At 47.5% G+C, this 13,404-nt stretch overlaps 1 protein-coding gene across 2 annotated transcripts in view; it reads left to right on the top strand.

Moving 5' to 3' along the window:
• LOC140395811 (caspase-8-like) overlaps positions 1-13,404 on the top strand; it is a 95,138-nt gene that overhangs the window by 27,339 nt on the left and 54,395 nt on the right. For both annotated transcript variants that reach the window (XM_072483937.1, XM_072483936.1), the window contains exons 3-5: positions 647-746; positions 1,994-2,135; positions 5,253-5,404. In XM_072483937.1, the coding sequence (XP_072340038.1) occupies positions 647-746; positions 1,994-2,135; positions 5,253-5,404 (394 nt within the window). The remainder of the gene's footprint in view (positions 1-646; positions 747-1,993; positions 2,136-5,252; positions 5,405-13,404) is intronic.

Below are 13,404 nucleotides of genomic sequence, written 5' to 3'. Positions count from 1 at the left end.
GATTATTGTTGGTGGGTGCAAATTTGGGAGAAAATGTGAAAAGGAGGAGAATAAAAATATTTTTTTAAATATAAATTAAAAGATGTGAACAATGCACTCGGCATAAGATGGCGATTTCCCGTTCTCAGAACATTGCTTTAGAATTTCTTGCGGAAACCAGACTGATTCTTGGGATGGCAGGATTGGTGTATGAGGGGAGATTGGGTCAACTGGGCTTGTGTTCATTGGAATTGAGAAGAATGCGAGGGACGATATCATTTAAATGTATAAAATTCAGGCAGGGCTGGACAGACTGGATGCAGGAATATTGTTTCCTGTTGCTGAGGGGTCTAGGAAAAAGGGGTCACTGTCTTGGGATACAGGTAGGCCATTTAGGACTGAGATGAGGAGAAACCTCTTCACTCAGCGGGTGGTGGATCAGTGGAATTCTCCACCACAGAAGGCTGTGGAGGCCAAGTCACTGAATATATTGAAGGAAATAGTGAGATTTCTAGATTCAAAAGGCATCAAAGGATATGGGGACAGTGTGGGAGTATGATGTTGAGGATCAGCCACGATAATACTGAATGGGGGAGGCTCAAAGGGTTGAATAGCCAACTCCTGCTCCTATTTTCTTGTTTATAAAACATTGTTCATTTCTGTCTAGAGTGCTGCTCTATACACTTTCCAAAGAGATTGATGATGGAGAGCTCAATAGCATTAAATTTATACTACAAGAAGGCAAGAGGAAATGTCGGGACATTCAGGTAAGCTGGAGTGTATATCAGCCTGCTCCATTCGCCTGTGTATTTTTAAGTTTGATTCATTGGGGGCGATTCTCCAATATGGAGCCCAAGTGTTCGCGCCATCGCGAACGCTGTCACGGCGGCGCAAACCGTGCCCGGGTACTACCGATTCTGGCCCCCACAGGGGGCCAGCACGACGCTGGAGCGGTTCACGCCGCTCCAGCCTCCTTTCGCGGCACCAAATGGGCACCGTGCCAACCCGCGCATGCGCAGTTGGGCCGTGCCATCCTGCGCATGCGCAGTTGGGTCGTACCATCCTGCGCATGCGCGGGGGACTTCTTTAGCGCGCTGGCCCCGACTCAAGATGGCGTCAGTGTTCAGGGGCCGGTCGCGCCAGAAACTAGGCCCGGGGGGGGAGAGGCCGGCCCGCCGATCGATGGGCCCCGATCGCGGGCCAGACCCCATCGGAGGCCCCCCTAGTGAAGGAGCCCCCACCCCCCACAGGCCGCCCCCGACCGTTCACGTAGAGTTCCCGTCGGGAACGACCAGGGGTGAACGCCGCCGGCGGGACTCTGTCGTATTGGCGCGGCGGCTCAGCCTGTCCGGGCCGGAGAATCGGCGGCCCCGCCGATTCCAGTGGCCCGCAGCTGGTCCCGCGCCAAACGCGCCGGCGCAAATGCCGCCGATTCTCCGCACCTCAGAGAATCGCGCGCCGGCATTGGGGCATCGTGGCACGGTTGCGCCGATTCTCCGGCCCAGCGCGGGGCTCGGAGAATCGCCCCCATTAAATTTACTAATCCCCGTACTCATTACCATGGAAGTTGGTTTTGTGCTAAAATGTTGAGCTTAGACATGACTTCCTGGTAGGTGCCTTGGTAAAGGTAATGTGTAACTGACTCATACCCAGCAATAAGACTCAAAGTACAATGTCCAGTCTCCACAAATGTATCTGGCAGGCGTGATGCAATTGGTATCATTGGTCTTGCGCTGGCAAAGATTTTGTAAGTGCCTCCACTCCTGATTGGAGAGCAATTGTGTGAATTTTGCACAGGACAGGAATAGACTCAGTTGTGATGTCTTCACTTGGTAACATAGCCAGGCGAGACGCACAGTCTGCAATGACATATAAGAATAGGCTTTTTGAAGTCCTTGTGAGCTGTGGACCCATGACCTATGAAAGATCAGGATAGAATGGGAGTAATGTTTCAAAGAAACCTCACTTAACTAATGGGTAATGAAAGCTGCGTTTGTGATTTACCTTCCTTTAGAATTTTATGGATCTCTGCATTGATCTGGAAAAAAAGGAACAACTAGAACCAAATAATCTACAGATTCTGCTGAAGGCCATGAAGGAAATCAAAAGAGTTGATCTAAAGAGCAAACTGGAAACCTACCAGAAGACTCCTAGTGGTACGCAAGGTCTCATTCTGCAGTTTGTAGAACTAGGAGCTACGTTTGATGAGTGAACATTTGTTATGTTGACAAGGGCTTTTTTTGGAAGGTCATTGGCTAATGTGGTTGAAAATGGGAGCTTATTGATGTGAAGGCATGCTGTGAAAAATCAATCAACTGTTTAATCCAAAGCCAACATTTTCCCCATTAACTACAAAAAATCAAAGTTCTAAACGCCACCAAAAAGAGTTAACCGTACAACCCTTCAGTTGTCAAAGAACAAAGAAAAGTACAGCACAGGAACAGGCCCTTCGGCCCTCCAAACCTGTGCCGAACATGCTGCCCGTCTAAACTAAAACCTTTCCCACTTCCGGGGTCCGTATCCCTCTATTCCCATCCTATTCATGTATTTGTCAAGATGCTCCTTAAACGTCACTATCGTCCCTGCTTCCACCACCTCCTCCGGCAGCGAGTCCCAGGCACCCACCACCCTCTGTGTAAAAAAACATACCTCACACAGCTCCTCTAAATTTTGCCCCTCGCACCTTAAACCTATGTCCCCGAGTAATTGACCCTTTCACTCTGAGAAAAAGCTTCTGACTATCCACTATGTCCATGCCTCTCATAATCTTGTAGACTTCTATCAGGTCGCCCCAGTGAGAACAAACTGAGTTTATCCAACCTCTCTTCATAGCTGATGCCCTCCAGACCAGGAAACAACCTGGTAAACCTCCTCTGCACCCTCTCCATAGCCTCCACATTCTTCTGGTAGTGAGGCGACCAGAATTGAACACTATATTCCAAGTGTAGCCTAACTAAGGTTCTATACAGCAGCAGCATGATTTTCCAATGTTTATACTGAATGCCCTCATTGATGAAGGCAAGCATGCTGTATGCCTTCTTGACTACCTTCTCCACGTGCGTTCCCACTTTCAGTGACCAGTGGACCTGTACACCTGTCAATACTCTGAAGGGTTCTACCATTCACTATATATTTTCCACCTGTATTAGACCTTCCAAAATGCATTACCTCACATTTGGCCGGATTAAACTCTATCTGCCACCTCTCTGCCCAAGTCTCCAACCAATCTATATCCTGCTGTACCTTCTGACAGTCCTCATCACTATCCGCAGTTCCACCAACCTTTGTGTCATCTGCAAAATACTATCAGACCAGTTACATTTTCCTCCAAATCATTTATATATACTACAAACAGCAAAGGTCCCAGCACTGATCCCTGCGGAATTCCGCTAGTTACAGCCCTCCATTCAGAAAAGCACCCTTCCACTGCTACTCTCTGTCTTCAATGACCGAGCCAGTTCTGTATCCATCTTGCCAGCTCATCTCTGATCCCATGTGACTTCACCTTTTGTACCACTGTGCCATGAGGGACATTGTCAAAGGCCTTACTGAAGTCCAGGTAGACAACATCCACTGCCTTACCTTCATCAATCATCTTTGTCACTTCCTCGAAAAACTCGATCAGGTTAATGAGACACAACTTCTCCTTCACAAAACTATGCTGCCTCTTGCTAATACATCCACTCGCTTCCAAATAGGAGTAACTCCTGTCAGTCACTCTTTGTCAAACTTGGCGTCTTGTACCTTCAGTCAATCCTCCTTCTCTGATCCAATAGTACAGTAACTAGCCTTCCTGAGAGAACATCTGACCCTATTCGTCAGCTCTTACCCTGATGAAACCCATCGATCAAGATCACTGCCATTGATCCACTTTGTTCAATCCACTTTGTTCAATTGTTAAGGACAAGATCAGATTTTGTATCTGTCATGTGTGTTAGATTCTGTCATCTTTGGATGTCACCAAGAGTTCACACCTTTATCCCTTCATGAGGCACAACAGCGAAATCATTACATCTTTACCTCTACAATGCCTGTTGATCGGCCAAAGACAAGTTTATTGCTTCCTTCGTATTACAAATAATAGGCTGGAATTCTTCGGCCATTCACAGTAGCATGATTTTCTGATCCCGCCGGCAGTGCACGCCCTCCTGCGGGTTTCCGAGTGGCTTCAATGGGAATTCCTATTGACAGCTGCGAGCGCAAACAATCCCGCCTCTGAGAAACCTGCCACGGGGAGGCTGGAGGATTCCGACCCTAGTCTCTTCATATCTCTAAAGTATAAGCAATGGCTTCGATCCTTTATCTCTTTTGATTCCAGTCTTAATCCTTCTCCGCCCTTTTGAACTTTATTGGTTTCACCGTTTCCTATGACTTCAAAAACTTGAGGATGTTTTCTAAAAAGTTAATTTTCTTTGTTTCTGCTAAAACATATTTTCCTGTCAACAACTATCAACTTATCCATGAAGCATGTGTCCATCAGAGGCTTGAATACAGCTCCCAGATCCAGAGAAAGTCTTTGCACATCTTGTAATCATTGCTTTCTGGTGGTCAATACCTCTCAAGCTTTGCCTTATTTACAAAGTAAAACGAGGGCCGTGGTTCCACGTCATCGTTTAGTAAAGATTCATCATTTTGCTCTACTCTAACCATTTCGTTTCCTGAGACCCAAGACTGGCTTGCCTTCTGAATTTTCCCCATTCTCTTACAACTGAAAGGCTTTGAAAATTCTAAACTTGGCATCAACTTGTCGCCATTTATTGATTTGCCTTCTCTTCTGTTGTACTTTTTTCTTCAACTTCATGCTGTTCTGTTTTATAGGTCTTGGTCCACCACTGTGGTTACTTCATAGGGTTGCCAACTCTGGATAGTGCCATTCTTGTTTTATTCTGTGACATCTGACCACATGGCACATAAGCAAGCCATGTCTGACCACAAGATATGAAGGTGTGACATTTGATCAAGCAAGATCTGTTCGCATGATTGATATAAATGTTATTGCATTTACCTTCGAAAGTTTGGAACCATGAGTTGAGTATTTTTGCTTGAGGTTTTGCACCTGCAACAAGAAGCACAACAGCCCCAAGAACCAAAAGGGGAAGAGGGCAGGAAAGAGGGAAAACATGAGAGCAGGAAAGAGGGGAAATCTAAGGAATCCCCTGAAATGCTCCCGACCACGTGGTTACAGTAATTTACTGGGATGTGCACCATCTTTTTCTTCATTTAAAAGAAAACTGAGACCAAACCACTAATGAAACTCTTTTTTTTGCTTCAAGTTACAATTCCACAACAAGAAAGCAGAAGGGAATCAAAAGAGCCTAACCAACGGATGCTCTCTGCAGTCTCGTGCACTGCTCAGGCCGATGCCAAATTAATTGCTTCAACAGGAACCGAGAGTCACCAAGAACCTCAGCAAGTGCCATCCACTGTAGGATTATAAAGACTTATTGTATCTGTACCAGTGTGCTGGCGGGATTCTCCGTTGCACCGGCAGCGCACCCACACCCCGGGATTTCCTGACGGCGTGGGGCTACCCACAATGGGAAACCATTGTGGGTAGCCCCATTGAACGGCTGGCCGGCGGGGGCGCGCCACACCAGAAAACTGGTGCAGTGGGACGGAGAATCCCACCCAGAAAGTCTTTCTATGGCAATGTCTTTTTACTTACTCTAAGTCCGCGACCTTGATTCCCCTGATGCACTGGGCTGCAGATTCCCGACCGCTATTGGTGATGGGCTGAAGGGTCACTCATGATTCTCAGAGCACAGTTATGACTTGCAGGGATCGACACAGTTGCACCAATCTATTGTGGCTATAGAGATAGGTGACCACTTGTGTAGTTGAGTTAAAACAATTTAGTTTTGGAAATTACCGTACAATATTCTTTTCAAATACTGGATTTAAGACCATAAGACATAGGAGCAGAATTAGGCCCATCGAGTCTGCTCCGCCATTCAATCATGGCTTATATTTTCTCACCCCCATTCTCCAGCCTCCTCCCCATAACCCCTGATCCCATTATTAATCAAGAACCTATCTATCTCAGTCTTAAAGACACTCGGTGATTTGACCTTGTGCGGCAAAGAGTTCCACAGATTCACCACCCTCTGGCTGAAGAAATTCCTCTTCATCTCTGTTTTAAAGGATCGTCCCTTTAGTCTGAGGTTGTGTCCTCTGATTCTAGTTTTCCTACAAGTGGAAACATCCTCTTCACGTCCACTCTATCCAGGCCTTGCAGTATCCTGTAAGTTTCAATAGGATCCCCCCTCATCCTTCTAAACTCCAACGAGTACTGACCCAGAGTCCTCAATCGTTACTCATACGACAAGTTGTTCATTCCAGGGATCATTCTTGTGAACCTCCTCTGGACCCTTTCCAAGGCCAGCACAGCCTTCCTTAGATACGGGGCCCAAAACTGCTCACAATACTCCAAATGGGTCTGACCAGAGCTTGTACAGCCTCAGAAGTACATCCCTGGTCTTGTGTTCTAGCCCTCTTGACATGAATGCTAACATTGCATTTGCTTCTTAACTGCCGACTGAACCTGCACGTTAACCTTAAGAGAATCGTGAACAAGGACTCCCAAGTCCCTTTGTGCTTCTGATTTCCTGAGCAATTCCCCATTTAGAAAATAGTCTATGCCTAAATTCCTCCTTCCAAAGTGCATAACCTCACACTTTTCCACATTGTATTTAATTTGCCACTTCATTGTCCACTCTCCTAGCTTGTCCAAATCCTTCTGCAGCCCTCTTCCTCAATTCTGTCACTCTACAGATCTTTCTATATCTGCAAACGTAGCAACAATGCCTTCAGTTCCTTCTTCCAGATCATTAATGTATATTGTGAAAAGTTGTGGTCCCAGCACAGACCCCTGAGGCACATCACTCGTCACCGGCTGCCATCCTGAAAAGGCCCCTTTATCCCCACTCTCTGCCTTCTGCCAGTCAGCCAATTCTCTATCCATGCCAGGATCTTACCCTTAACACCATGGGCTCTTAACTTATTTAACAGTCTCCTATGCGGCATCTTGTCAAAGGCCTTCTGGAAATTGAAATAAATCACATCCACTGGTTCTCCTTTGTCTAACTTCCTTGTTACCTCCTCAAAAAACTCTAACAGATTTGTCAGACATGACCTCCCTTTGACAAAGCCGTGCTGACTCAGCCCTATTTTACCATGCACTTACAAGTATTCGCAATCTCATCTTAAAACAGACTCTAAAATCTTACCAATGACCGAGTCAGGCAAACCGGCTTATAATTCTGCCTCCCTCCCTTCTTCAACAGCGGTGTTACACGAGCCACTTTCCAGTCCTCTGGGACCCTTCCTGCCTCCAGTGATTCCTTAAAGATCATCACCAATGCCTCCACAATTTCCTCAGCTATCTCTTTTAGGACCCTGGGGTGTAGACCATCTGGTTCAGGTGACTTATCCACCTTCAGACCTTTCAGTTTCCCCAGAACCTTCTCCTTAATGATGGCCACTGCACTCACCTCTACCCCCTAATTCTCCTGGAGCTCTGGCATCCCACTGGTGTCTTCCACCGTGAAGATTGATGCAAAGTAACGATTCAGTTTGTCTGCCATTTCTTTGTTTCCTATTATTACTTCTCCAACCATGTTTTCCAATGGTCCAATGTCTATTTTTGTCTCCCCCTTACCTTTTTCATTTAAAAAAAATATTTTTATTCTCCACCTTTTTCACATTTTCTCCCAAATTTACACCCACCAACAATAAACAATAATCAGTAACAAATATGTCAATCCCCATATCAATAACAACGATCCCATCCTCCCACCAAACCCCAAACATTAGCCTGCATGTTCACATAAACAAATGACAAAAAGGAATCAGGAATCACCCATAGTCACCATTAACACACACAATCCCCCCCCGCCCAAACTAATGTTCGATGTTATCCAGTTCTTGAAAGCATAATGAATAATGCCCATGAATTGTAGAACCCCTCCATCCTTCCCCTCAGTTCAAACTTAATCTTCTCAAGAGTCAAGAATTCCAACAGGGGATAGGGTGGAGGTTGCTCGCCAACCCATCAGGATCCGCCTTCAAGCGTTCAAAGAGGCGAAGGCTACAACATCTGCCTCCGCACCCGGTTCCAACCCCGGCTGGCCCGACCCCCCCGAATATGGCCTCCCGGGGGCCTGGGTCCAGTTTCACGTGCACCACTTTAGAGATTATCCGAAAAGCCTCCTTCCAATAATCCTCCAGTTTTGGACAGGACCAAAATATATGAACGTGATTAGCGGGGGCCCCCCCGTAACGTTCACACACATCTTCTACTCCTTCAAAGAATCGGTTCATCCTTGCCCTCGTGAGGTGTGCTTGATATACCACCTTCAGCTGTATCAGCCCCAACATCGCGCACGAGGTGGAGGCGTTCACTCTCCGGAGCACCTCACAGCAGAACCCCTCCTCCATATCCTCTCCCAACTCTTCCTCCCACTTTGCTTTGATCCCTTCCAGTGGTGCCTTCTCCTCTTCCAAAATAGCTCAGTAAACCGCCGACACAACCCCTTCTCCAGTCCCCTTGTCGTCAGCACCTCCCCCAGCAATGTGGATGCTGGCTCCACCGGGAAGCTCTGTATCTCCTTTCTGGCAAAATCTCGAACCTGCATGTAGCTAAACATTTCCCCCTGCTCCAGCCCATACTTCCCTTCCAGCTCCTTCAATCCTGCAAACCGACCCCAAAGAAACAAATCTTTTAGTGTCTTGATCCCCTTCTCCTCCCATTTCCAAAAATTTCCATTCCACTTCCCTGGCTCAAATCTGTGGTATCCCCGAATTGGCATTTCCCTTGACCCTGCCCCCAATCTGAAGTGTTAGTGAAACTGCCTCCAAATTCTCAATGATGCTATTATTACCGGACTCCCTGAATGTTTCCCTGGGGCCATCGGGCTCCCTTACCTTTTATATATTGAAAGAAACTCTTCCTATCTTCTTTTATATTATTAGCTAGTTTGCACTCATATTTCATCTTCTCTCCCCTTATTGCTTTTTTAGTTGTCCTTTGCTCGCTTTTAAATGATTCCCAATCCCCTGGCTTTCCACTAGTACTTGCCACTTTGTGTGCTTTTTCTTTAGCTTTTATGCTGTCCTTGACTTCCCTTGTCAGCCATGGATGCCTTGTCCTGCCCTGAGCATGTTTCCTCCTCCTTGGGATGAATTTCTGCTGTACCTCCTGAATAACCCCCCAAACTCCGGCCATTGCTGTTCCACTGTCTTCCTGCTAGGCTCCTTTTCCAATCAACTCTGGTAGTTACCCTTATTTAATTGTAATACCATTACATCTGACTCCAGCTTCTCCCTCTCAAACTGCAGGGTAAATTCTATCATATTGTTGTCACTGCTCCCTAAGTGTTCCTTCACCTTAAGATCCCTAATCAAGTCTGCCTCATTACACATCACCAAATCCTGAATTGCCTGTTCCCTAGTGGGCTCTACCACAAGCTGCTCCCAAAAAGCATCTCTTAAACATTCCACAAATTCCTTTTCTTGGGATCCACTACCAATCTGATTTTCCCAGTCCACTTGCATATTGAAGTCGCCCATGATGATTGTGATATTGTCTTTTTTACATGCTTTCTCTATCTCCTGATTTATTTTCTGCCCTACATCCTGACTACAGCTAGGGGGCCTGCACATAACACCCATCAGGGTCTTTTTACCTTTGTGATTACTCAACTCTACCCACAGAGATTCTATGCCTTCTTTTTTTAAAATAAATATTTTATTGAAAATTTTTGGTCAACCAACACAGTACATTGTGCATCCTTTACACAATATTATAACAACACAAATAACAATGACCTATTTTATAAACAAAAAATGAATAAATAATAAATAACAAAAATGAAAACTAACCCTAATTGGCAACTGCCTTATCACAAGTAACACTCTCCAAAAATATAATTTAACAGTCCAATATATAATTATCTGTCGCAACGACCTATACATATTATACAGTATATATTAACAACCCTGAGAGTCCTTCTGGTTCCTCCTCCCCCCCCCCCCCCCCCCCCGATCCTGGGCTGCTGCTGCTGCCTTCTTTTTTCCATTCCATCTATCTTTCTGCGAGGTATTCGACGAACGGTTGCCACCGCCTGGTGAACCCTTGAGCCGACCCCCTTAGAACGAACTTAATCCGCTCTAGCTTTATAAACCCTGCCATGTCATTTATCCAGGTCTCCACCCCCGGGGGCTTGGCTTCTTTCCACATTAACAATATCCTGCGCCGGGCTACTAGGGACGCAAAGGCCAAAACATCGGCCTCTCTCGCCTCCTGCACTCCCGGCTCTTGTGCAACCCCAAATATAGCCAACCCCCAGCTTGGTTCGACCCGGACCCCCACTACTTTTGAAAGCACCTTTGTCACCCCCATCCAAAACCCCTGTAGTGCCGGGCATGACCAAAACATATGGGTATGATTCGCTGGGCTTCTCGAGCACCTCGCACACCTATCCTCCACCCCAAAAAATTTACTGAGCCGTGCTCCAGTCATATGCGCCCTGTGTAATACCTTAAACTGAATCAGGCTTAGCCTGGCACACGAGGACGATGAGTTTACCCTGCTTATGGCATCTGCCCACAGCCCTTCCTCGATCTCCTCCCCCAGCTCTTCTTCCCATTTCCCTTTTAGTTCATCTACCATAGTCTCCCCTTCGTCCCTCATTTCCCTATATATATCTGACACCTTACCATCCCCCACCCATGTCTTTGAGATCACTCTGTCCTGCACCTCTTGTGTCGGGAGCTGCGGGAATTCCCTCACCTGTTGCCTCGCAAAAGCCCTCAGTTGCATATACCTGAATGCATTCCCTTGGGGCAACCCGTATTTCTCGGTCAGCGCTCCGGGACTCGCAAACTTCCCATCCACAAACAGATCTTTCAGTTGCGTTATTCCTGCTCTTTGCCACATTCCATATCCCCCATCCATTCCCCCCGGGGCAAACCTATGGTTGTTTCTTATCGGGGACCCCCCCAAGGCTCCAGTCTTTCCCCTATGCTGTCTCCACTGTCCCCAAATCTTCAGTGTAGCCACCACCACCGGTCCTGTGGTGTAGTTCCTCGGTGAGAACGGCAATGGGGCTGTCACCATAGCCTGTAGGCTAGTCCCCCTACAGGACGCCCTCTCTAATCTCTTCCACGCCGCTCCCTCCTCCTCTCCCATCCACTTACTCACCATTGAAATATTAGCGGCCCAATAATACTCACTTAGGCTCGGTAGTGCCAGCACCCCCCCTATCCCTGCTACGCTGTAAGAATCCCTTCCTCACTCTCGGGGTCTTCCCGGCCCACACAAAACCCATGATGCTCTTTTCGATCCTTTTTAAAAAAGCCTTCGTGATCACCACCGGGAGGCACTGAAACACAAAGAGGAATCTCGGGAGGACCACCATCTTAACCGCCTGCACCCTCCCTGCCAGTGACAGGGATACCATATCCCATCTCTTGAAATCCTCCTCCATTTGTTCCACCAACCGCGTTAAATTTAACCTATGCAATGTGCCCCAATTCTTGGCTATCTGGATCCCCAGGTAACGAAAGTCCCTTATTACCTTCCTCAACGGTAGGTCCTCTATTTCTCTACTCTGCTCCCCTGGATGCACCACAAACAACTCACTTTTCCCCATGTTCAATTTATACCCTGAAAAATCCCCAAACTCCCCAAGTATCCGCATTATTTCTGGCATCCCCTCCGCCGGGTCTGCCACGTATAGTAGCAAATCGTCCGCATACAAAGATACCCGGTGTTCTTCTCCTCCTCTAAGTACTCCCCTCCACTTCTTGGAACCCCTCAACGCTATCGCCAGGGGCTCAATCGCCAGTGCAAACAATAATGGGGACAGAGGGCATCCCTGCCTTGTCCCTCTATGGAGCCGAAAATAAGCAGATCCCCGTCCATTCGTGACCACGCTCGCCATCGGGGCCCTATACAACAGCTGCACCCATCTAACATACCCCTCTCCAAAACCAAATCTCCTCAACACCTCCCACAAATAATCCCACTCCACTCTATCAAATGCTTTCTCAGCATCCATCGCCACTACTATCTCCGTTTCCCCCTCTGGTGGGGCCATCATCATTACCCCTAACAACCTCCGTATATTCGTGTTCAGCTGTCTCCCCTTCACAAACCCAGTTTGGTCCTCGTGGACCACCCCCGGGACACATTCCTCTATTCTCATTGCCATTACCTTGGCCAGGATCTTGGCATCTACATTTAGGAGGGAAATAGGTCTATAGGACCCGCATTGTAGCGGGTCCTTTTCCTTCTTTAAGAGAAGCGATATCGTTGCTTCAGACATTGTCGGGGGCAGTTGTCCCCTTTCCTTTGCCTCATTAAAGGTCCTCGTCAATACCGGGGTGAGCAAGTCCACATATTTTCTATAGAAATCGACTGGGAATCCATCCGGTCCCGGGGCCTTTCCCGCCTGCATGCTCCTAATTCCTTTCACCACTTCTTCTACCTCGATCTGTGCTCCCAGTCCCACCCTTTCCTGCTCTTCCACCTTGGGAAATTCCAGCCGATCCAAGAAGCCCATCATTCTCTCCCTCCCATCCGGGGGTTGAGCTTCATATAATTTTTTATAAAATGTCTTGAACACTCCATTCACTCTCTCCGCTCCCCGCTCCATCTCTCCTTCCTCATCCCTCACTCCCCCTATTTCCCTCGCTGCTCCCCTTTTCCTCAATTGGTGTGCCAGCAACCTGCTCGCCTTCTCCCCATATTCGTACTGTACACCCTGTGCCTTCCTCCATTGTGCCTCTGCAGTGCCCGTAGTCAGCAAGTCAAATTCTACATGTAGCCTTTGCCTTTCCCTGTACAGTCCCTCCTCCGGTGCTTCCGCATATTGTCTGTCCACCCTCAAAAGTTCTTGCAACAACCGCTCCCGTTCCTTACTCTCCTGCTTCCCTTTATGTGCCCTTATTGATATCAGCTCCCCTCTAACCACCGCCTTCAGCGCCTCCCAGACCACTCCCACCTGGACCTCCCCATTATCATTGAGTTCCAAGTACTTTTCAATGCACCCCCTCACCCTTAGACACACCCCCTCATCTGCCATTAGTCCCATGTCCATTCTCCAGGGTGGGCGCCCTCCTGTTTCCTCCCCTATCTCCAAGTCTACCCAGTGTGGAGCGTGATCCGAAATGGCTATAGCCGTATACTCCGTTCCCCTCACCTTCGGGATCAACGTCCTTCCCAGCACAAAAAAGTCTATTCGCGAGTAGACTTTATGGACATAGGAGAAAAACGAGAACTCCTTACTCCTAGGTCTGCTAAATCTCCATGGGTCTACACCTCCCATCTGCTCCATAAAATTTTTAAGTACCTTGGCTGCTGCCGGCCTCCTTCCAGTCCTGGACTTCGACCTATCCAAAACTGGTTCCAACACCGTATTAAAA

Source organism: Scyliorhinus torazame, chromosome 2, assembly GCF_047496885.1.
Source record: "Scyliorhinus torazame isolate Kashiwa2021f chromosome 2, sScyTor2.1, whole genome shotgun sequence".
Classification (NCBI taxonomy): Eukaryota; Metazoa; Chordata; class Chondrichthyes; order Carcharhiniformes; family Scyliorhinidae; genus Scyliorhinus; species Scyliorhinus torazame.
The sequence above is the reverse complement of the archived record's forward strand: the minus strand, read 5'-3'. Positions and strand labels throughout refer to the sequence as shown.